Source organism: Rutilus rutilus (assembly GCF_951802725.1).
Source record: "Rutilus rutilus genome assembly, chromosome: 3".
In the NCBI taxonomy this organism is placed as follows: domain Eukaryota; kingdom Metazoa; phylum Chordata; class Actinopteri; order Cypriniformes; family Leuciscidae; genus Rutilus; species Rutilus rutilus.
Genome location: NC_140211.1, coordinates 1,351,989 through 1,374,330, shown reverse-complemented (window position 1 = coordinate 1,374,330; position 22,342 = coordinate 1,351,989). Strand labels below are relative to the sequence as shown.

At 40.0% G+C, this 22,342-nt stretch overlaps 1 protein-coding gene across 1 annotated transcript; it reads right to left on the bottom strand.

Annotated features, from left to right (window-relative positions):
* Nucleotides 1-16,143: 16,143 nt before the first annotated feature.
* On the bottom strand, nt 16,144-17,986 carry LOC311288428 (uncharacterized protein; the record flags this gene model as incomplete). The annotated part of the gene is made up of 7 exons (XM_084405849.1): nt 16,144-16,452; nt 16,630-16,808; nt 16,907-16,971; nt 17,053-17,165; nt 17,274-17,455; nt 17,569-17,633; nt 17,900-17,986. The coding sequence occupies 7 exons, from the start codon at nt 17,984-17,986 to the stop codon at nt 16,361-16,363; spliced, it is 783 nt and encodes a 260-aa protein (XP_084261975.1). The 3' UTR covers nt 16,144-16,360.
* Nucleotides 17,987-22,342: the final 4,356 nt, after the last annotated feature.

Below are 22,342 nucleotides of genomic sequence, written 5' to 3'. Positions count from 1 at the left end.
AATAACAAAGGTTCATGTTGGGACACAAATATGATGTGCATTCACATTTAACTTTCCCACTCTTGGGAACAGAGTCCACTGCTCAAACATTCCCAACTCTACTAAACCAGGTGAAACAACTGGATTGAACACTTCAATTTAAAATTTTGTGTGAAAAACCTTTAAATACAATAAATAAAACTACAATATGTATAATTTATTAAGATTTAGGGCCTACGTTTGGACCCACCGAGAGATGATCCTTAAGAGAATGTTATATAATAGTATTATTATTATTATTTTTTAACAGAACTGCTTTTAAAATTACGATTGGAATTATCATACAGATGTAAATGCAGTCATTCTGTTGGATAGTATTTGTTAGTGTAAAATGGAAATGCATGGTAATTTTTAATAAAACAAATGTTCTATTCTGTTTACCATAGTTGTAGTATTTCATCCTTCCTGTTAATTGACATTAACCCCACTTACATTTCAGAATGCTGCAGTTGCTGCTGTTTCACACAGTGTCCCTTTGCGCCCCCTGGCGGCCATTTCGCCAATGACTTATTATGACTTATGACTAATGCCACTGGTTTATTTTGACAGCTTTACAGAAAGTAGGCTACATGTCTACAAGTATGTGTCTACATCACGTTATGTTATAATATGCCACACGTTTTGAAGTTGAGCTTTATGTGTGAATATCAGTTTTCTTCAATTAATTTAATAAGTGTTCAGTTATCCATAAATATTTATTCAGGATTAAATATGTATTTGCCAGATGATGATCAATGTCTTTCCTTTCAGTTATTAGGCCTAATAGGGTGAATGTCACATCAAATAATGAATATTTGTGGAAATAAAGCCTTTGTCTTCAGTAGAACATGACCGGTTCCTATTTCAGATGCACTATGTTCAAGCTTAAAGGCGGGCATACACTGTGCGATTTTCGTCCGATTTTGAGCCGAATTCTGACTCGTGCGACTCTTTTTCGGGACGGGACGATTTTCAGCTTTGTCGTGCGTCGTTTGTCATGCAGTGTTCGTGCAGTGTACAGGGGGAAACGAGAGGCGATTAACCTCTCCCGACCGGCAATCGGATGGGCGGATGAATTTCTGGCATGTTAGAAATGTTGGTCGCTCCTCATGACTATATCGCACAGTTAAGGCAGAGCTACGAACCGATTGGCCTAAACTCAGTGTTGTTTCCCTTCCCCCTCACTGCGCCTTTTGCTGTTTCATCTGCAGCAAAAAAAAAAAAAAAACGAAAAGAGGGAGATCTTTAAGTTCTGTAGTTCAACGCTACAAATTACTGTTGCTTACCTCCGGTTCGTGCTGCACACCGGATTAACCATTACCCACGTCTCCCAAGCCACCTGCGATACACTTTGCCTCATCTTTTATTGTTAAAAAATGTTTTTGAAATAAAGCTGTTTTTAATTTTCATTGATGAATTATTGCAGTGTTCGGACATATAATACACTGTTCATAATTAATTATATGTATATGATTCATTGTAATCGACCTAAATGTTTTAGACAATTTTTAATGAGGAGGAGTATGTAATATTTTATTAACCTCACGCGAGCGCGTTGGTTATGCGGTATGAAATTGTTGCGTGGCAATTTAAATAGCCTATCACTTTAATAATAAAAGTAGCCTTCCCTAATAATAATAATAATAATACAATAATACTAGTCTACTAATAATTTAATATATAAATTGGAAATGCTAAATCTTCTTGATATTGATAGCTGATGCTTGTTTTGACAATATCTCTGGATAGGCTGATATCGTCCATAGGCGCAACCCGGCACGAGGATTTATCGCGCATATTTCACACGTATAGTGTGAGCAGTCAAGTCGCAGCTCGACGTTCTGACCGTATAGTGTGAGCACATAAATCCTGAGCTTTGGCTTTACATCGCATGCGATCTACTCGTTCAGTGTGAGTAGGTTCCTACACATCACACAGTGTATGCCCGCCTTAAGTGAGCAATACATAATCTTATTTCCTTCTTCCTTATCATTTCTGAGAAAAGTTTCTATTGAAGGTCGGACAAATCATACAAATACTCGTTGTCTTGCAACATTGCATTTCTCAAAACATTCCCAGACAAACGTCACTGGAAACCATATAAACAAACACACACACACACACACACAGCCCACGCAATGAGATGCCACAGCGCAATAAATAGACATTTAAATAAACAGGGTTTTGCCAGAAAAAACAACAACAACTCATTTCAGTTCCTGAAATGTAGTTTTACTAGAGTCTCTTCTTTCTGATTTATTTGACCTCAGTACAGGTTTTCTACATTTTTCAACTGGCCCAAGTGAAATTCTTGTTGCAATAGTCTGTTAACATTGGCTCAGTGAGAAATAATACGTCAGACAAATTGAAAAATTTTTATGTTATTGGTCACTTGAAATTCTTGACTTGGGGATGTAATTTTTTTGACAGTGTTGCAAATCAGGTTTATTGGCAACATTTACCGACTTTCAGCTGTTTGCAATGAACAAATCAAACAAAAGTAATGTGTTTGTTTAAAACTCGTATTAATGTATGAGGTGGCGAAACACAGGGCAAAAGACACAGTATTTATACAAATACTTCAGCTAAAATAATGTGTTTTTAATAATGTCTAAGTCAATACTTGTTTAAAACAATCACTTTTGACAAATAGGCAGTAAAAAAAATGCTTTTTTGTAAAACACAATTTTTGAAGAAAATGCATATATTTATGACTTATGACTTGTCACTAACTTTAGCTATTCTGAACTGTACTCCAAATGTGTCCTATGGTGTGACAGCAAGAACAATAAATAAAATAAAAAAACTCTTAATAATATATAGGATGCCCTAAAATATAGCCTATGTAGAAATATATTTTACAAATATAGAAACAAAATTATTTAAAAAAGTACAGATTCTGAAAGCATTGATGGAGATCCCATAACAAAGCAATATAGCCTAGATTTAAGATTGTCCGAACTACACGCGCCGCGCGATAAAAGCTTCTTCTCCATGTTAACCAGAGTGTGTGTCCTAACCGGCCGCGACGGCGACACGCGACGATTCTGTTGTAGAAACGGTTTCTATTTTTCTGCGACGTCGCGCTGGAACAACAAACACAAAGTGTGGCGATGATAATCTCAGGTGCTGTTTATGTGCTTTATTTAAAGGAGCCGTATGTAAGATTGTGGCCAAAACTGGTACTGCAATCACTTTCAAATTACTGTAGAGCGGTGTATCTCCTCCCCCTCCCCCCTGACTCGAGGTTGCCAGATAGGCTGCAGGATCCAGCAGGAACGTTTTGTAGCTGCAGCTGTGATAACTAGAGCTGAGCTGGCAACCCGGATGCCGAAACACTACTGACTTTGTGATTGGTAGATAGGTGGAGGGTGGCGCTTCAGGCCAAAACACAACATGACAACATCAACATCAGTTGAGGGCTGCAACTTCACTGTTGTCAGTGATATAAGTATTTGAAATGAACATGATTTCTTAATGTCTAGTGACATATCAGGGCCATTTTATGATTAATTGAAATACATTTCTTACATACAGCTCCTTTAATGTTAAAAGCGTGAAATGTGACTTTGAATATCGTTTAGTGCTCCAGCTTTGTGGCTGTAAAAGCAACAATGGATAATTCACCTCAGATCCTCAAATTAAACAAATGGAATCAAGAACGTTCAAACTGTGAACAAACAAGTGTATTATTTGACAAACATTGTTTTAGTAACTCAGTAGCCTTTGAGTTTTTTAAATGGTGTAATATTTGTGAATTTGATTATGTAGCTACTCATCCATTTTCTTGCGAGTGCCGTCAAGATTACTCTCTAGTGCTGTGCACTCGCCGCGAGACTCCGCCCACACGCTGTTCTGATTGGCTGTGATTTTTGATTGACGTTGTGGTGTCTCACAGTCGCGTCGCGTGTAGTTAGGACAAGGTGGAGGCCCATCTTAATATTTGAATCTAACCATGTCAACAAATCGAAAATCAGCCAGATATTTATCATCATGTTGTGTCTTTTACCCCACATACCATACTTTTACATATTCTTCTGTTATTATTATTATTATTATTGCTGTAATTAGCTTGAACAAAATTGAAAATCATTAACAAAACTCTTGTCTAAAAATATATTTAAACTATTTATTATCAATCTATAATCAATCTATCCTATATATAGCAATTCTCATTTGCTACTTACATCTACAACATTTTAAAAAACCCATCATAAAAATATTAGATCAGATTAGCGCAGAATCAACTTTGCGTTGCTATCCACGATCAATAATCTCAATAAAGACAGTTGAGATTACCCTCAAATGAAGACAGGATTCATCCTTTGAGCGAAATGTCAAACTCCTGAAGTTTTACAGCTTTTAAATTCTTGTTGGCATGAAATATTTACGTCCGGATTTTTGCTTTTACTTTTAAACGTAGCTCTGTGTTTTATCACGCAAACTAAAACATTCTGACAGACATTTCTGTTGAGCCCCATGTATTTGGCAATCACCATCTTGTGATCTTTAGATAATCTATTTCCTTCTTGCTTAAAAAGTTTCAGTGGAATGTTGCCAGACGAATCATACAGATGTCTTGCAACATTGCACTGAGTGTGAGGCACATTTCTGTGTGAGGCACATTTCTACGAACTGGATACACATCATGGTCACGGGATCAGCACCAAATTAAACAAAAACTCCCACAAATAGAGATGCCATAACGTTGCAAATAAATAATTCAAGAAAGAAAGTTGTCAGTCAGTCCAGTGTCGTTTTCTTGATTTCTCTTCTTTTTGATTTGTGTTTTTGTCTCAGTAAAGGTCAGACTGGAGACGCTCTTATATTTGATTTTGCTTTAAAGCTGAAGCAGTGTTGTAACTATTAGACTAGTCGCTCATCGGCGGGTTATACTCCGTTCTGTGTAGACAATTAACTTAATAATAGTTCTCAATGGCACCTTTCCCATAGTTAGAATCATTCACTAGGGATGCACCGATATGAACAATTTTGGCCGATACCGATAATTCTTTATATTTGAAAGCCGATAATCTGTATATTAGCCGATAAATATAAATCCAAATTTTTATATAATTTTTGAGAGCCTGAAAAGTCTCACCATTAAAACCCGTGCCCTAAGCACACAATTATATACTATGTCTCATTATAATTTTATGTAGCCTATATGACAGGACATGTTGCACTACTTTACTGTATTTTCCTTTTTTGAAGTGATTTCAATCATATTTCAAGCAGTTCAAACTCATCATGTTGAACAGTGCGCATCTGAAGAGTCTCAGCTGAAGGAAATAATACATTATTTATTGGCTGTTAAATATCAGCCAAATTTTCTAATTGAGCCGATAACGATAACATTAAAAATTGACAGATATCGGCCGATACCGATATGGTGGCCGATATGTCGAGCATCCCTATCATTTACATTTATTTGTAATTGTAGTTGCACTCCTTGCTGTAAGTCTTTAGGTGATTCTCATGTATAATCACTCTTTTAACCAAAGCATTATCGGCAGCGTAGCATTCAGTGTATTAAACCCAATCTAGTTCACCACCACTTTAAGTTACCTGTCCTCTTTATCTTTCTGCACTTGATCTGTGCTCCAGCTTATGAATAATGTTGGCTCTCTTGCTTGAGATGTTTGTAAGTCGCTTCATAGTTCATCTTGTCCCTCAATCCTCTCCACATAAAGTTCCAGTATCAACATGTTGAAAAAGGGCAACACTGACTAATGAGATTTATTTGCTTAATAAATATATTTTTTTTTTAGTACAATTAATTATTAACCATTGCATGATTGTGGAAATTCAAGCTTGAAGTACTGCATAAATTCAGTGGGAGTTTGCAGACGTTCAAGGGTGTGTTTTCTGGCTTAAAAATGCAGCTTATCATGGCGTGAGACTGGCTGAATGATCTCTGATGAATGAAGGCCACTGATAGACTGATGGAAGTCACTGATAGGATAGAAAATACAATGTATTTCATTGTGGTCGACCGATATATATCGCCAAGGCTGATGTTTGCCATTTTTAAAGGGTAACTAAAACCAAAACCAACTTTTTTTAGTTAATGATCTGTAAGAATGGGGCTTTATTAGTGCTGTTCATTGAGTCGAGTAACTTTTTTGACATTTGGGTATAAAGTGTTTTAATTCTACAATATATGGTGTAAAAACGTCTGTGCTGCCCTCTTCAGGTTGAACGGTGGCTACTGCAGTTGAATTTTCCTATTGGATGTTTGCGGTACTGCGTGACGTAAGCGGTACTACGTGACTACGTAAGCAGGTTCCAGCTCACCACGCCCTCCCTTGGTACGAGCTCACCACGCATAGTTGTTGCTGGTTGCAACAGCAGTGCTGGACCGCATGGCTTTCCAGCGGACTTGGAAATTAGGTGCAGCAAAATATGAATATGCCTACAGAGAGCGCGCGCTATTGACATCAACTCGATAAAACTCATCAGATGCATGTACTTTACGTCGTCTTGTGACCCTGTGAGTCACTCTCCATTTTAGAGTCTGACAGCAGCTGTCAATCAATCCGTCACTGCGGGTCTCAGGTGTACCCCCCCCCCCCCCCCCCCCCCGCGCTCAGCCCCGCCCTCGGTTCCTCCCCTCTAACTCCGCTGGGGTCTGCCCACTTTTCCAGCATTTATTGCCAGTGGGTGGAGTCAGGCTCTGATCGAGGTTTAGTTACCATTGAAGATATGGGCATCGGCCGATACGTTTATCTGATTGGCCGATGTTTTGGAAGTGGGACTTTTATTTTGACGGGCGGCGCTGAGAACACCAGCGCCTGAGAAGAGAACGTCTGATCACACAGCGCTCACTCACGTTCTCCGTCTTCATTAGTTTACGATCTAATACTCTGTTAGACAGAGCTGGTAAACAAACAAAGAAAGTAAATGGTACGCGAAAAAGTAAAGCGTTGCTTTTATATTATTTGTAACAGAAAAGGCAAACAATCAGGCTAAAATACTTACAGGCTTAAAATACTACATTTACCGTCAACATTCAGCAAATGCGCATCTACATCATTTAAACAAATCTCAGAATATCTAATAAACATTTATCACAAACCTTGCAGATTTAATGGAATCCAGCTGTGATATCTTGTGAAGTGTGCATCTGTAGCCTGACAAACGTGACGGTCCTGCAGTGAGTGAATGCGAACAGAAGATCAGCTTCACGAAAAACCTTAAATCCTTCATTTTAAAATATGCTGTGCTATATCCAGTTGCCCACTGTCATATTCATATAGTTTTCACTGTGTGCTGTATAATATTAGCGTTACCTTGTCTTTATTTGAAAAAAAAAATATGATTACCAGTGCGCACGAAATACCAGATACTGAGTGCCAATACAGTGTTTACTTCCTTTTTATTCACATATTCATATATTTTTTAACAATTACTTTATTTGTGAAAACATACTGTAATAGGTTTGCAGATTCAAGAAGTTGCCATCTAAAGTATAAGCGTGTTTATTGTAAGAATTTGTTTTCTAATTTATTTTTCTAAAGATATCGGCATCGGCCATCAAAAAAACAAGATCGGTCGACCACTAGTATTTACTTCTAAAAGCATTTCTGAAATGATTTGCATGCTACATGTTTTCATGCCCCCCTCATAGTGTGATATAAGGAGATTTGGCGATTAAAATTACCCTCATATACACAATACTTCAATCAAGTTGACTTGACCTGTGTGTTTGAATGTTATGGCTAGATGCTTAGCAACCGTCGGCCAATCACACTCCTCATATTAATGTGCTTTGGACCGTCAGAAATGGCACGCTTTATACAATCAATAGCCTGCATTTCAACATTTATGAGGAAATGTCGATTGGTGGACAGACGTTTCCTTCTTACCTTTAAAATCTGAAAAGTCCATTCAGGATAAACTTGATGGTACAGCTGGCAGTAAAATATGTGAAGCGTGAGGCAAGATAGCCCATAATTCTGTTAGAATGAACAATATCAACTGTGAAAAGCCCTTGTGTTATTAATTTGGCTGAGTTTTTGAATTGCTTGATAGCCTGACTTGCATTAGAATAGTATAAAGAATATCATGAGGAACCTATTGACTGATAAGGAAGTTTTTACTCCTGTTTGTCATTACAAACATTCTTATGTTAACATTGATGGCAGACCTGATTGGGTACCGGGGAAGATTTCTCAGGTGAAATATGATCCTGTTTCCACCAGCCTGATAATGCAGTCGGGCAGGGATCTTCAACGCTTCAACACTTATTCAACTTTAGCTTTTCAACTTTCAGGGCAAAAGTTTAAAGGGGTCATATAATGCCATTTTTGTACAAGCTAATATGATTCTTTAGGGTCTAAATTAAAAGTTTGTAATATACTTTAATTAAAAATTCTCATTAGTATTGTAAGAAAACACTAATTTTACTTGGTCAAAAACAGCTCTGTTTTCAGCACGCCGTTTAAATGCATGTGTCTTTAAATGATAATGAGCTTTGCTCACCCCGCCCCTCTGTTCTGTGCGGACACCGTTTGAAATAATAACACAATAACCATAACGCGTTGTTCATTATAAACGTGGGATTATGAATTATATTGAGAACGTCGTACATAGAAAACATGCCATAATGTACCCTGAGTGTAAACAGCTGCATTCATCGTGAAGCGTGCAGCAAGCGATTTGCAAAGATTAATATAAATATTAATATAAAGGTTAATAAAACGTTACACTCACTTCTTCTTCTGGAGGTGCAGCAGGAACACCAATAGTTGGTACCGATCCTTTTTTCAGGAGCTTTACTGACCTCGTTTATAAAGCAGTCTGGTGTGTGAAATGATTCGCGCAAACATGAAAGCATTGACGTTGATCGTGGGGAATATTCCCTTCAAAAACAAACTCAGCCACTGCGTCTTCAGCGGTTCGGATTTAGGAACATCAAAATGATGCTGTGTTCCTTATTGCACCCAAGAACAGAACACCACAATCGCTTAGACGCCATTCTGCTCATAGACAGTGCTCCAGCGTATCAACAATGACCGCGCGGACTATGATGACAGCTCGCTCACGAGCGAGGGCGGGTCTGTGTTGAAACGCTGCTGTCAATTAACAATCGTGGGAGGGGCGTCCGACCGTGTGACGTCACACGGTCGAACGGCTTGATTTGAGATGGGGGGAAAACATATAAGATTTTAAAAAAAACACTGGATGGATTTTTATCATTTTACGATGGTTGTGTACAGGCACTGCCAACACACATTTCAGTACAATCAACTTGTAAAAGTGCATGTACCATTATATGACCCCTTTAAGTTTTCCCCGACATGGAGCAGGGACCTGCGATACAAAATGTGTCAAACAGAGCTAGAATTTTACCGTGAGATGTTAAACATTTGCCTGTACTTTAGCTACAACTTGGACAATTAAGAATTAAGAATCCAATCACTGAGTATGTGAAATTAGTGCGTGTGTAGCTAATGTGTAACGCTAATGTGTATGCAAAATTACAATGGGGAGCCACATATCTCTGGGAATAAACCATATAGGGCCTTAAAAATGAACTTACCGAAAAAAAAAGGTTTGTTAACAACCAGAGATATTGAGGTATTTTTAATACTTGAGTTACAGGATGCAGACTTTGGAAATATAATATTTGTGTTGCTCAGACAGGTGTGCTATATGATTTAGAAGGAAACGAGATACATATCTTAGTTTCAACATTATTTGTTCTTCAGACATTCCTCTTTAAAATCAAGTCACCTTTATTTATACAGCGCTTTTTACAATACAGATTGTAGCAGATCTAGAATAAAATAGCGTTATAGTCCATCTTAAGTAAGTTCAGTGATGCTTCTTTTCTGTTGTAAGAAAGTTATTAATTCAGTTTATTATATATATAATCTGGATCCGGATGACTACATCATGCGTTGTGGTAATGTCTAGACGCAATAATTTAACTGATTTGAATAATAGAAATTTATAATAATGTTATATGTGTATGCCAGGTCAAAGAGATGTGTTTTTTTAATCTAGATTTAAACTGACAGAGTGTGTCTGCTTCCCGGACAATGTTAGGAAGATTATTTCAAAGTTTTGGTGCTAAACAGGAGAAGGATCTACCACCAGCAGTCGATTTTGATATGCTAGGTATAATCAACTGGCCGGAATTTTGAGATCGCAATAGATTTGAAGGACTATAATGTGTTAAGAGCTCACTCAATTACTGCGGAGCTAAACCATTTAGTGCTTTGTAAGTAATCAGCAATATTTTAACATTTATACGATGTTTAATAGGGAGCCAGTGCAGTGTTGACAGAACCGGGCTAATATGGTCATACTTCCTGGTTCTGGTAAGAACTCGAGCTGCTGCGTTTTGAACTAGCTGTAGTTTGTTTATTAAGCGTGCAGGGCAACCACCCAGTAGAGCATTATAATAATCTAGCCTTGACGTCATGAACGCATGATCTGACTGTTGGCAATGAGAGCATGCTGTAGTTTAGATATTTTTAGATGGAAGAATGTGGTTTTACAGATGCTAGAAATGTGGCTTTCAAATGAAAGATTGGTATCAAAGAGCACAGCCAGGTTCCTAACCGACGACGAAGACTTGACAGAACATTCATCAAGTGTTAGACAGTATTCTAGATTACACTACATGCAAAGGTTTTTTGTCCAATAATTAGAAAATCAGTTTTTTTTTTCCTCAGAATTAAGTAGTAGGAAATTACTGGTCACCCAATTTTTTTATATCAGCTATGCATTCCATTCATTTTGTGAATTGGTAAGTTTCGTTGGGGTGTAATAAAGAGCTGAGTATCATCAGCATAACAGTGAAAACTAAAGCCATGCTTCCTTACAATATCTCCCAAGGGTAGCATGTACAGGGTTAAATAAGAACAAATAGCATAGATAAATACAATATAACAAAGTTACATATAAAGTAAGGTCTAACTGTAGTATTCATTTCAGGTACAAAAATGTAATTAAATGTAAAATAACACTCGTGGTCACTGTATAATTTTAATATAGAGTAAAGTTTGTTAAAGCTGTATTTTGTTGATTAACATGATTGACACAGACAGCAGCAGGTATTTATGTGTCGCTGTCACTTTAAGAGCAAATGCACGGATCCAATAGAAGGACATGCATCCGATTTCTTTCTCAACTGTTTGCATTCACTTAAGACATAACTCACTGTGTGTATACAAGAATACTTGTTGAGACGGGTATTTTAACATAATTTTGTATGTGTGTCCATCCAAGTGCAAGGAGAAGTGAAAGAGGCATCAATTCGGAGTTTGCGTCTGAAACGCGCCTTTCTGTGTGTGTGCATGCGCTTTGATTTGATAATTCTTTCTAGCCACAGGTCGGGCCTGGGATGGAATATCGTGCTCTCTGCCTGAGACAGAAGGTCCCTCCTCTCCGGAATCGCCCATGGCGAGCCATCGAGGAGAGATATCTTCGAGAACCAGAGACGAGACAATCGAGATGATGCTTCCCCAGATCCCTTGGGCTGGACGACCACTTAAGACCGCTACCCAGCCCGACAGGGAGGCATCTGTCATTAGCATTCTGCGACGGCAACTCAGCACGTGCTCTTGCCTTTATTTGCCCGTGACAGGAATTTCTCCTGGGCCCAGTGAAAAATCTGCCTCGCTATTCTGTTCAGATTGCGTGAGTGCAGACCTCCCTGGTGATTTATGTAAGAAACTGCCGCTGTGTTGTCCCCCCGCACTAGGACATGACAGCTAGAGATGCACCGATTACAATTTTCTAGGCCGATTCCGATTTCCGATTTTTCATTGAGTTTGACCTGCCGATACCGATTTTAGCCGATTCCGATTTAATTTTTTTCTAACCACTTTACAGCACACACAAATATTTATTTTCGATATTTTCTTTAACCCTTTCATGCGTAAGTTTAAAATATTCTAACTGACACCCCCACCCCCAGAGTGAGTTTTTTCAAGGCGAACGTTCCCTTTAATGTTTCCATGGCGACGCGTCTTCGCTTTTATTTCGCTTTTCCTTTTTTATTCAAAATATTCACAAACTTTCTTACCATGTCATCAACTAGCCTATCTGATATTCAGATTCTCAAATACGTGTAAGTGAGTGTGTTTGGTCGTTTAAAAACCTTTATAAATAATCTTGATATATAACATGAGATGGGCGCCGCAATGTTGTCCTGTCAGTCGGATTTACAGCACGTGAATTCATCAGTTTCTCCCGAAATAAATGCAAGAAAGTGGCCGGTGAACTGAGAAGAATAGAGTAAACTTTATAGTTAACTTACTTCCACTATGTTTGTCTGATATGAATAACACATGTCGGCAAATTATATTTGAATAGATTGTTATTGCTGCTTCCACAGACATCAGTGTGTATTTTACAAACTCCAAATGTATTGTTTTACTCGTGCTTATGTGTATTTAAATATCTGAAACCTAAAATAAACATTATGAGGTTGAAAACACTGCTTAGTTGTGATATATGACAGCGCTGAACGCGTCCGACTCTGGCTCAGCGCCAGCCAACGCGCGAAAGCACAGTTTGAATCTGGCAGTTATGCGACGTCACTGAACATCCTAAATGTGGCACCGTAACGTTACAGGGGCACAGAAATAAAAATCCCATATATGAGACCGTACCGCTCAAAAGGTTAATCATGCGGCGCCCGAGTGCATTTGACCAGCATAAAATCGGCATATGTCAGACTGACCGGCCGGTCGCCGGTCATGGCCGATCACGTGAAAATCGGCCAATTCCGGTCACCAGCCGATCAATCGGTGCATCTCTAATGACAGCCTCTCAACTGAGGGAGAAAGTATTTCAAGGCCAGAAATACATATTCCATCAACTTGAGGCAATTGATTTGCCAATCGAGATGATGCCTCCCCAGATCCCTTGGGCTGGACGACCACTTAAGACCGCTACCCAGCCCGACAGGGAGGTGTCTGTCGTTAGCAAGACGCACCTAAAGTGGGACCCAAGGCAAGGAACCGGGGTCTGAACCACGTAGAAAGGGAACGAAGCCACAGCGCGTAACCCTTACCATAAACATGGATTTTAGAAAGTACACGAAGCGTTCACCGCGTGACTTACCATAAACATGGATTTTTAGAAAGGACACGAAGCACTCAGCGCATGCTCTTGCCTTTATTTGCCCTTGGGGAATTTATAGCGATTTTGAGCCACAACCGAAGTGGTCTCATGTGCAAAAGGCCCAGATGGATCACTGTGGACGCAGCTGCCATGAGACCTATGTAATGTCCTGACCTAGCCAGATGTTGCTTTAGGGTGTTTAAAATGGTCTTGACATGAGCGAGGGACAATTGTGCCCCCGATGGTGACAAAGTCCCATTTAACCCCCAAGCACGTTACCCTCTGGGCGGGAGAGTACGCTCTTCTTGGCGTTGCAACTCAGCCCCATAGAGAGAAGATGTCGATGTCGAAGCGCAAGCTCTTGAGACTGGACCAGTATCAGCCAATCGTCTATGTAACATGGCTAGGTCGAATGGAAGGACCCGATATTGGTAAGCTTCACCCACAAAAGCAAACCTCGGGAACTTCCTGTGTTGTGGCAATATTTCTATGTGAAAATATGCGTCTTTAAGATTGACCGTGAAGAACCAGTCACGATGTTGAATTTGCAACACGATCTTCTTGATAGTTAGCATCTTGAACTTGAGTGTTCTGACGGAACAGTTCAAGCCTCAAAGATCTAAAAACGGACGCAGTCCCCCATTTCTTTCTTTCTTAAGACAGCAGTTGCGCCTACTCCTGTTTCACGGTAGTGGGAACCACACCATTAAGACGAAGAGGGCAACGTATTCCTTTTTCCTGTCTTTAGGACACAAAAAGAGATACCCGGCAGTTGCTTTCACGCTGCCAAAGTCTCTTTAATACTTCCTGTTAGGGGAATGTTAAATGTTCTGTGTCCTTGGTGATAACAAAAGAACATTCAACATTTCGCTGGAAACCGCTGCCCAGAGGTGGCAAGGATGTTACAGTGGTTTGTGAGGGTGTCAGGTAGGAGCTGATTGATGTATTTTACATTCCCCGTCCCGACACCCCCACAGACCTGGGACAAAAAAACTCAGGATTTTTGTCTCTGGTATAATATGAGGCTGCTGAGGGCGACGAGCCGGTCCCCAGTGTTTACGAGGGGGAACGCAACTCGCCACACTCTGCTTTTGAGCTCCCCTTTTTTTTAGATCAGATGAGCCTGGTATGCCTGCAACACTGCCATAGTGTGCAGAGCAGCACCAGTCTGACCCCCACCAGTGTGTATGTTATTATACACGGCTTGATGGGGAGTGCTGACTCCTTAAATGACGATGAACCACAGAGAAGAGATAGCCTGCAAGCGTCTCTCCGGACTGGCGCATCGTCGTATAAGCACATGCCCCTGCACCCACGATAGTCTAATAAATTGACGTTGAGGGAATAGAGATGCACGAAGGATAAGGTTTTCCCCATGCACGAGTTAACGTCATGGAGATCCTCAAGGAGGGCAGTCTAGCTGTAATCTGGCCACTGCGCGAGTCACCACCTCGAGTAACTTCTCACACACTTTATCATAACGAGAGAAGTGCTCGGAAGCGGCACTCTCAAAGTCCATCATTTCTCTTTTAGATGGCTTTTTCAATATTAATTCCTCAGAATGAAATGTGGCCAAAGAACAGCCAGACAATAAATTAATACAATTATTTGATATATTTGAATATCTGATTTATCGTATATTTCTCATTTAATTCATCAGAAATAAATACAGCCAAATATCAATCAGACAATCAAACACGGTCTGGATGACAGGCTGTTTAAATCTCAGGATCAGCCTGGTATGCTTGTAACACAGCCATGGTGTACAGCGCAATGCATGTGCGATCCCAGGGGAGAGATAGCCCGCGAGCGTCTCTCCAATCTGAGGCAGCATCATATAATCGCATTCCATAGTCGAATTGGTCGACGTCGAGGGCATAAAGACACATCATGTATACATATATTATATATATTTACAATCTTTATTTAAAAGCTTTGAGCGTTTTATGGGACTCTTTTGTTGTGATCAGAGTAGTCTGGCCACGCACGCACGATCGCCTCGAGCAGTTCTCCTTTTATCATCACGGGAGAAACGCTCGGAGGCGGCAAACTCACGAGATTCTGTGTCCTCTGCCCGAGCCGAAGAAGCGCCGTGGCACGCTTCGGTAGTCAGGCAAAAGGACATCGCGATCTGGAGAGAGACTGTTTTTGACTCATGATTTTACTCTTTTCACTTGTTTGAAGGGAGAAAAAGAGAAAAATCTGCACACTGCCAGTTGAAAACTAACTCCTAGCAAGATCTGTAGCAGATAGAGAGTAAGAGATGCTTCTGACGCACACATACACAGAATGGCCTCTGAAGACAAAAGACCTGACGATGCACCTGTGGCTCATCTATTTATAGCCTCACGTCGCCGATGACATCATCGACCGAGGCTATATTACCTCCGGGTCAATTCTATTGACGTGTTACACACAATATTCACAGCTGGTCACAATTAAAGACGTTCCCAATTCGCTAAGCAGCACAGCATCGATTGTAGCTTTTGAAAGGGAACAGCATGCGAGTACCGAATTAAATACTCCTTTGACTCTTATAGTGCTGGAATGCTTTCTTTTTTTTTAATCTTTGAAAAAGCCAATGAATCAAAGACCTAAGCAGAAACTGGGATGTGGGAGGAGGGAGCTGATGAATCTGATGATGGATATGGCAGCAGGAATATCAAAAATAAAATAAAAATCTAAGAAGGGAAATACTGAGAACATGGCATTTGGTTACTAATTGTACTGATAGCTTTTTATTGATAAATAAATAAATAAATAAATTAACAACTCTAATGAATTTCAATAGTTTTATCAGAGTTTATCTGAAACCTTGAAAAAATATATGCTTTTTTTAAATATTACAGAGATAGTTATACATTACTTTTTATATGTATATATATATATATATATATTACAATGGTATTCAGTAGAGAATGAGGTTGACATGTAGCTAGAAAATACTTGGTAGATCATTAAGTTCCCCAATTACCCAATTGCGCATCCAATGCAAACATGCAATACATTGATGAATTTAGAGAAATGCCCTTTGATTTACAGATTAAACGAATCATAAAAAGAACATGAAAATATAATTAATTTTCATAATAGATAACAAATGACAGAAAGTACTTGTATGACTAGGCATGGTTCAGCCTGTTCTGAAGGAATAGAAGCTGAAATTCAATGTATTGTCGTTTCAAGGTCTAGTTTCCGTAGGCATCCTTCATTTGAGCAACATTGAGACCTGTCTGAATCAGTTATTGTGGGATTATGGTCAATCAAACCACGGAACCAGAAGTGACACAGCAAGTAGAACTACAGCGGTCAACACACTGATCTTGCTGCTGACTTCAGCTGATGAAAATACTGCATTACAAAGAAAGAAGAGCAGAACAAACAACATTTATAAATATTCATCATTCACTGTCAATGTGGAATTTATCTAAAGCACATCTTTATTTACATGGCGGTATTAATCAAAGTATAAGTTAATATGAGCAGACAGTATTTTCCTATAGTACAAAATTAAAGTGCAACGCTTACCTGTGCCATTTATCACAATTTCATATGTGAAGATCTGGAAGGGTAACGAGTTGTTTCTGGCTGCTCGAACAATAGTGTTCACTATCTGGGTGCTGTTGGGGAGAGCGGTGTTCGCTGCAAATGTAAGATCCATGGAGTTTCGGATCGAGGGTACACTCCTTGTTTTTACATTGGCATCACTAGAGAGAGTTTCAAATCAAAATTCATTGATTAAAATGGATTGCTATATGTCAAAAGTTGTATTCAAGAACACACAAGCATACACACACATGCATACCTGAAGTTTGTTACGGTTATGATGCTGAATGATACAGGGTAATCAGCAAAGAAAAACGGTTCAAGCTGCAAAACAAGAGTCGTTTCAACAAAATTAGTTTTCTTTTCATAGCATGTTACCCAAAATTCTTCACGCTTCACACTTACCCCTGCTTTTATCATCATAGACCTATTCTTAAATTCAGTTGAACTTTTACTTGAAAGAGCAGCCACAAAGGTTCCATTAGTCAGGATGGTCACTGGAATTATCTGCAGTGATTCTACAAAGGATTAAAAGGTAGAAAACAGTGTATCAGCTGGATTTTTCAAGAGATGTTAACATCGAAGAACTCAAATTTCATGTCAACTGTAATTTACTAATAACTTACTGATAACAGCAATAGAGGTCACATCAATAGTAAGGTTAAAGCCTGAGTTTGGATTTGTAGCTGCTTCTTTTAGAGTCTGCACTATTTCACTGTTGCTGGGGATGGGTTCATTGGAGGTTTGGTCAAACACTAATTCAAGCTCTGCCTGGACATTTTGTTCTGCCCGGGTTTTGCTAACAGGTCTGAAATGAAACACATACAGTTTACATCTGGCAGTGTGGAAGACATGAGGATTTTGTATTTTATATATTTTGTCTTTTATATGTTCAGTAAAAAAAAGAAAAAAGAAACCCACCTGAAAGCAATCACAACAACTGTGATGAAAAGAGCTCCATACTTCAGTTTATATACTTTGTAACACTGTGGAAGAGTCAGATTTGGCAATGTTATTAAATATTGTGTCATAATGAAATATTTTATGTATTAGAATCAAATAAAATGTGCATTGATTGTTACATTTTCCCATGGATAAGAACTAGTGTGAAAAGGGAATTATAGACCGGTCACCAAAAGATCACAACCAAGTGAGATACTTGGTTTAATTTTATTTAAATATGAAAACCACACAAGACACAATTCAAAACAAGCAACAACAACAACAAAAGTTTTGGTTGCTTACAACTCACCTCAGTTTCAACTTGTTGTGCTAGGTTCTTAAATGCCTCGCTTTCCGTGTTTTCTAGATCTGAAGTGAAAACTACTAAAATTATCATCTCTATGGTTACAACTGGTGGAGGGCGTGTTGGGACTGCTGTTGTGGTGGTTGTTGTGGTTGTTGTTGTTGGTGTTATTTTTGTTGTGGTTGTTGTGGTTGGTGTTGTGGTTGTTGTTGTTGTTGGTGGTGTTGTGGTTGTTGTTGGTGTTGTGGTGGTTGTTGTTGTTGGTGTTGTTGTGGTGGTTGTTGTTGTTGTTGTTGTGGTTCTTGTTGTTGTTGGTGGTGGTGTTGTGGTTGTTCTTGTTGGTGGTGTTGTGGTTGTTCTTGTTGTTGGTGGTGTGGTTGTTGTGGGTGTTGTTGGTGTTGTTGTTGTTGTTGTTGTTGTTGTTTGTGGTGTTGTTGTTGGCAATGGTAGTGGTGGTGGTGGTGGTGTTGGTGTTGTGGTTGTTCTTGTTGTTTGTGGTGTTGTTGTTGTTGGTAATGGTAGTGATGGTGGTGGTGGTGTTGGTGTTGTGGTTGTTCTTGTTGTTGGTTGTGTTGTGGTTGTTGTTGTTGGTAGTGGTGGTGGTGGTGGTGGTGGTGTGGTTGTGGTTGTGGCTGTTGTTGGTGTTGTCGTCGTTGTTTGATTGTTGGTCAATCTGACTGTGACTGTAGTTATGAGCGGTGTTGTTGTTTTAAGTAAAGGCTTGGTTGTTGTGTTGGTGAGTTGGTTTGTTGCATTAGATGGGGTAGTACTTGAAGATATAGAGTGGTCTGTAGTTGTTATATGTTGGGTTGTAGATGTAGTTATAATCTGTGTTTTAGTTGTAGGTTTCAATGTATTTACTGTTGGCTGGATTGTAGCTATGGTGAGTTGAGTTGGTGTTTTAGATGGGGTTATAGTTGAAGATGTAGACTGGGTTGCAGTTGTTGCCAGTGTAGTTATTACCTGGTTTGTAGTTGTTATGGGTGGTGAAATAGTTGTATTTGGCTGGGAAGAAGCTATAGTATGTCTTGTAGTTTGAAGTGTAGGCTGAGTTGCTGTCATTTTAGGTGAGGTAAAGGCTAAAATTGTTGGTTGGATTGTAGTAGCTCTAGGTAGGGATGTAGCTATAGACTGTGTTGTAGGTGGAATCATAGGCTGGTCCAGAGTTGTATCAGGGGATGAAGATGAAGCATTTATTGTAGTTTGGGTTGCAGCAGATGTAAGCTGGGTTGTATCGATTGAAATTAGTTTTTTTGTTATTTGCTGGCTTGTAAATATAGACTGGAATTTAGTTGTTGTAGATATGGGATATAGTTGTTGGGATGTAGCTGTGGTTGGGGCTGTATATTTAGGCTGAAAAGTAGTTTCAGCTGTAGACTGGGTTGTAATTGTTGTGGGTTGGATTGAATGAGTTATAGGTTGGCTTGAAGTTGTAGATTTGTCTGTAGCTTGAATTGTACTGGTAGGTTGGGATACATTTGTTTGTTGGGCAATAGTCGTAAGTTTTAAAGGGGTTAATGTTGTCTGTTGGGTTGTAATTGTTGGCTGTTTACTTGTAGTGGTTGCAGGGTTTGATGTCATTGTTGACTGGACTGAAGTTGATATTGTTTGGGTTGTAGTATTGGTCTGGGTTGCAGATTTGTTTGTAGGTATATTTGTAGCTTGAGTTGTACTCAGAGGTTGGGTTAAATTTGTCAGATGGATTGATGTCTTAGGCTCTGTTGTGGTCTGGGTTATAGCTATAGTTATTGGTTTGATTGCAGTTTGTGTAGGTTGTAAAGTAGTCACAGAATGGGCTGTGTTTGTTGGCTGGGCAGTTGCTGACAATGTAGCCTGGGTTGTAGCTGTAGTAAGCTTTGATGTAATTGTTGACTGGACCTCAGTTATAGGTTGGATTTCCGGTTGTGTAGTTTGTAAAATGGTTACGGTCTGGACTGTAGGCTGGGCAGATGTTGAGAATGTAGCCTGGGTTGTAGTTGTTGCTGGTTGTGATGTAGTCATTTTTGACTGGGCCCCAGTTATAGGTTGGATTTCAGTTTGTGCTGCTTGTGAAATAGTTGCTGTCTGGACTGTATTTGTAGGCTGGACAGTTGTTGAGAACGTAGGCTTGGTTGTAGCTGTTGCAAGCTGTGATGTAGTTGTTGTTGACTGGGCCCCGGTTATAGGTTGGATTTCCGGTTGTGTAGTTTGTAAAATGGTTACGGTCTGGACTGTAGGCTGGGCAGATGTTGAGAATGTAGCCTGGGTTGTAGTTGTTGCTGGTTGTGATGTAGTCATTTTTGACTGGGCCTCAGTTATAGGTTGGATTTCAGTTTGTGCTGCTTGTGAAATAGTTGCTGTCTGGACTGTATTTGTTGGCTGGGCAGTTGTTGAGAGTCTAGGCTCGGTTGTCGCTGTTGCAAGCTGTGGTGTAGTTGTTGTTGACTGGGCCCCGGTTATAAGTTGGATTTCCGGTTGTGTAGTTTGTAAAATGGTTACGGTCTGGACTATAGGTTGGGCAGATGTTGAGAATGTAGCCTGGGTTGTAGCTGTTGCTGGTTGTGATGTAGTCATTTTTGACTGGGCCTCAGTTATAGGTTGGATTTCAGTTTGTTTTGCTTGTGAAATAGTTGTTGTCTGTACTGTATTTGTAGGCTGGACAGTTGTTGAGAACGTAGGCTTGGTTGTAGCTGTTGCAAGCTGTGATGTAGTTGTTGTTGACTGGGCCCCGGTTATAGGTTGGATTTCCGGTTGTGTAGTTTGTAAAATGGTTACGGTCTGGACTGTAGGCTGGGCAGATGTTGAGAATTTAGGCTCGGTTGTAGCTGTTGCTGGTTGTGATGTAGTCATTTTTGACTGGGCCTCAGTTATAGGTTGGATTTCAGTTTGTTTTGCTTGTGAAATAGTTGCTGTCTGTACTGTATTTGTAGGCTGGACAGTTGTTGAGAACGTAGGCTTGGTTGTAGCTGTTGCAAGCTGTGATGTAGTTGTTGTTGACTGGGCCCCGGTTATAGGTTGGATTTCCGGTTGTGTAGTTTGTAAAATGGTTACGGTCTGGACTGTAGGCTGGGCAGATGTTGAGAATGTAGCCTGGGTTGTAGTTGTTGCTGGTTGTGATGTAGTCATTTTTGACTGGGCCTCAGTTATAGGTTGGATTTCAGTTTGTGCTGCTTGTGAAATAGTTGCTGTCTGGACTGTATTTGTTGGCTGGGCAGTTGTTGAGAGTCTAGGCTCGGTTGTCGCTGTTGCAAGCTGTGGTGTAGTTGTTGTTGACTGGGCCCCGGTTATAGGTTGGATTTCCGGTTGTGTAGTTTGTAAAATGGTTACAGTCTGGACTGTAGGTTGGGCAGATGTTGAGAATGTAGCCTGGGTTGTAGCTGTTGCTGGTTGTGATGTAGTCATTTTTGACTGGGCCTCAGTTATAGGTTGGATTTCAGTTTGTTTTGCTTGTGAAATACTTGTTGTCTGTACTGTATTTGTAGGCTGGACAGTTGTTGAGAACGTAGGCTTGGTTGTAGCTGTTGCAAGCTGTGATGTAGTTGTTGTTGACTGGGCCCCGGTTATAGGTTGGATTTCCGGTTGTGTAGTTTGTAAAATGGTTACGGTCTGGACTGTAGGCTGGGCAGATGTTGAGAATCTAGGCTCGGTTGTAGCGGTTGCTGGTTGTGATGTAGTCATTTTTGACTGGGCCTCAGTTATAGGTTGGATTTCAGTTTGTGCTGCTTGTGAAATAGTTGCTGTCTGTACTGTATTTGTAGGCTGGACAGTTGTTGAGAACGTAGGCTTGGTTGTAGCTGTTGCAAGCTGTGATGTAGTTGTTGTTGACTGGGCCCCGGTTATAGGTTGGATATCCGGTTGTGAAGTTTGTAAAATGGTTACGGTCTGGACTGTAGGCTGGGCAGATGTTGAGAATCTAGGCTCGGTTGTAGCTGTTGCTGGTTGTGATGTAGTCATTTTTGACTGGGCCTCAGTTATAGGTTGGATTTCAGTTTGTGCTGCTTGTGAAATAGTTGCTGTCTGGACTGTATTTGTAGGCTGGGCAGTTGTTGAGAGTCTAGGCTTGGTTGTAGCTGTTGCAAGCTGTGGTGTAGTTGTTGTTGACTGGGCCCCGGTTATAGGTTGGATTTCCGGTTGTGTAGTTTGTAAAATGGTTATGGTCTGGACTGTAGGCTGGGCAGATGTTGATAATCTAGGCTCGGTTGTAGCTGTTGCTGGTTGTGATGTAGTCATTTTTGACTGGGCCTCAGTTATAGGTTGGATTTCAGTTTGTTTTGCTTGTGAAATAGTTGCTGTCTGTACTGTATTTGTAGGCTGGACAGTTGTTGAGAACGTAGGCTTGGTTGTAGCTGTTGCAAGCTGTGATGTAGTTGTTGTTGACTGGGCCCCGGTTATAGGTTGGATTTCCGGTTGTGTAGTTTGTAAAATGGTTACGGTCTGGACTGTAGGCTGGGCAGATGTTGAGAATCTAGG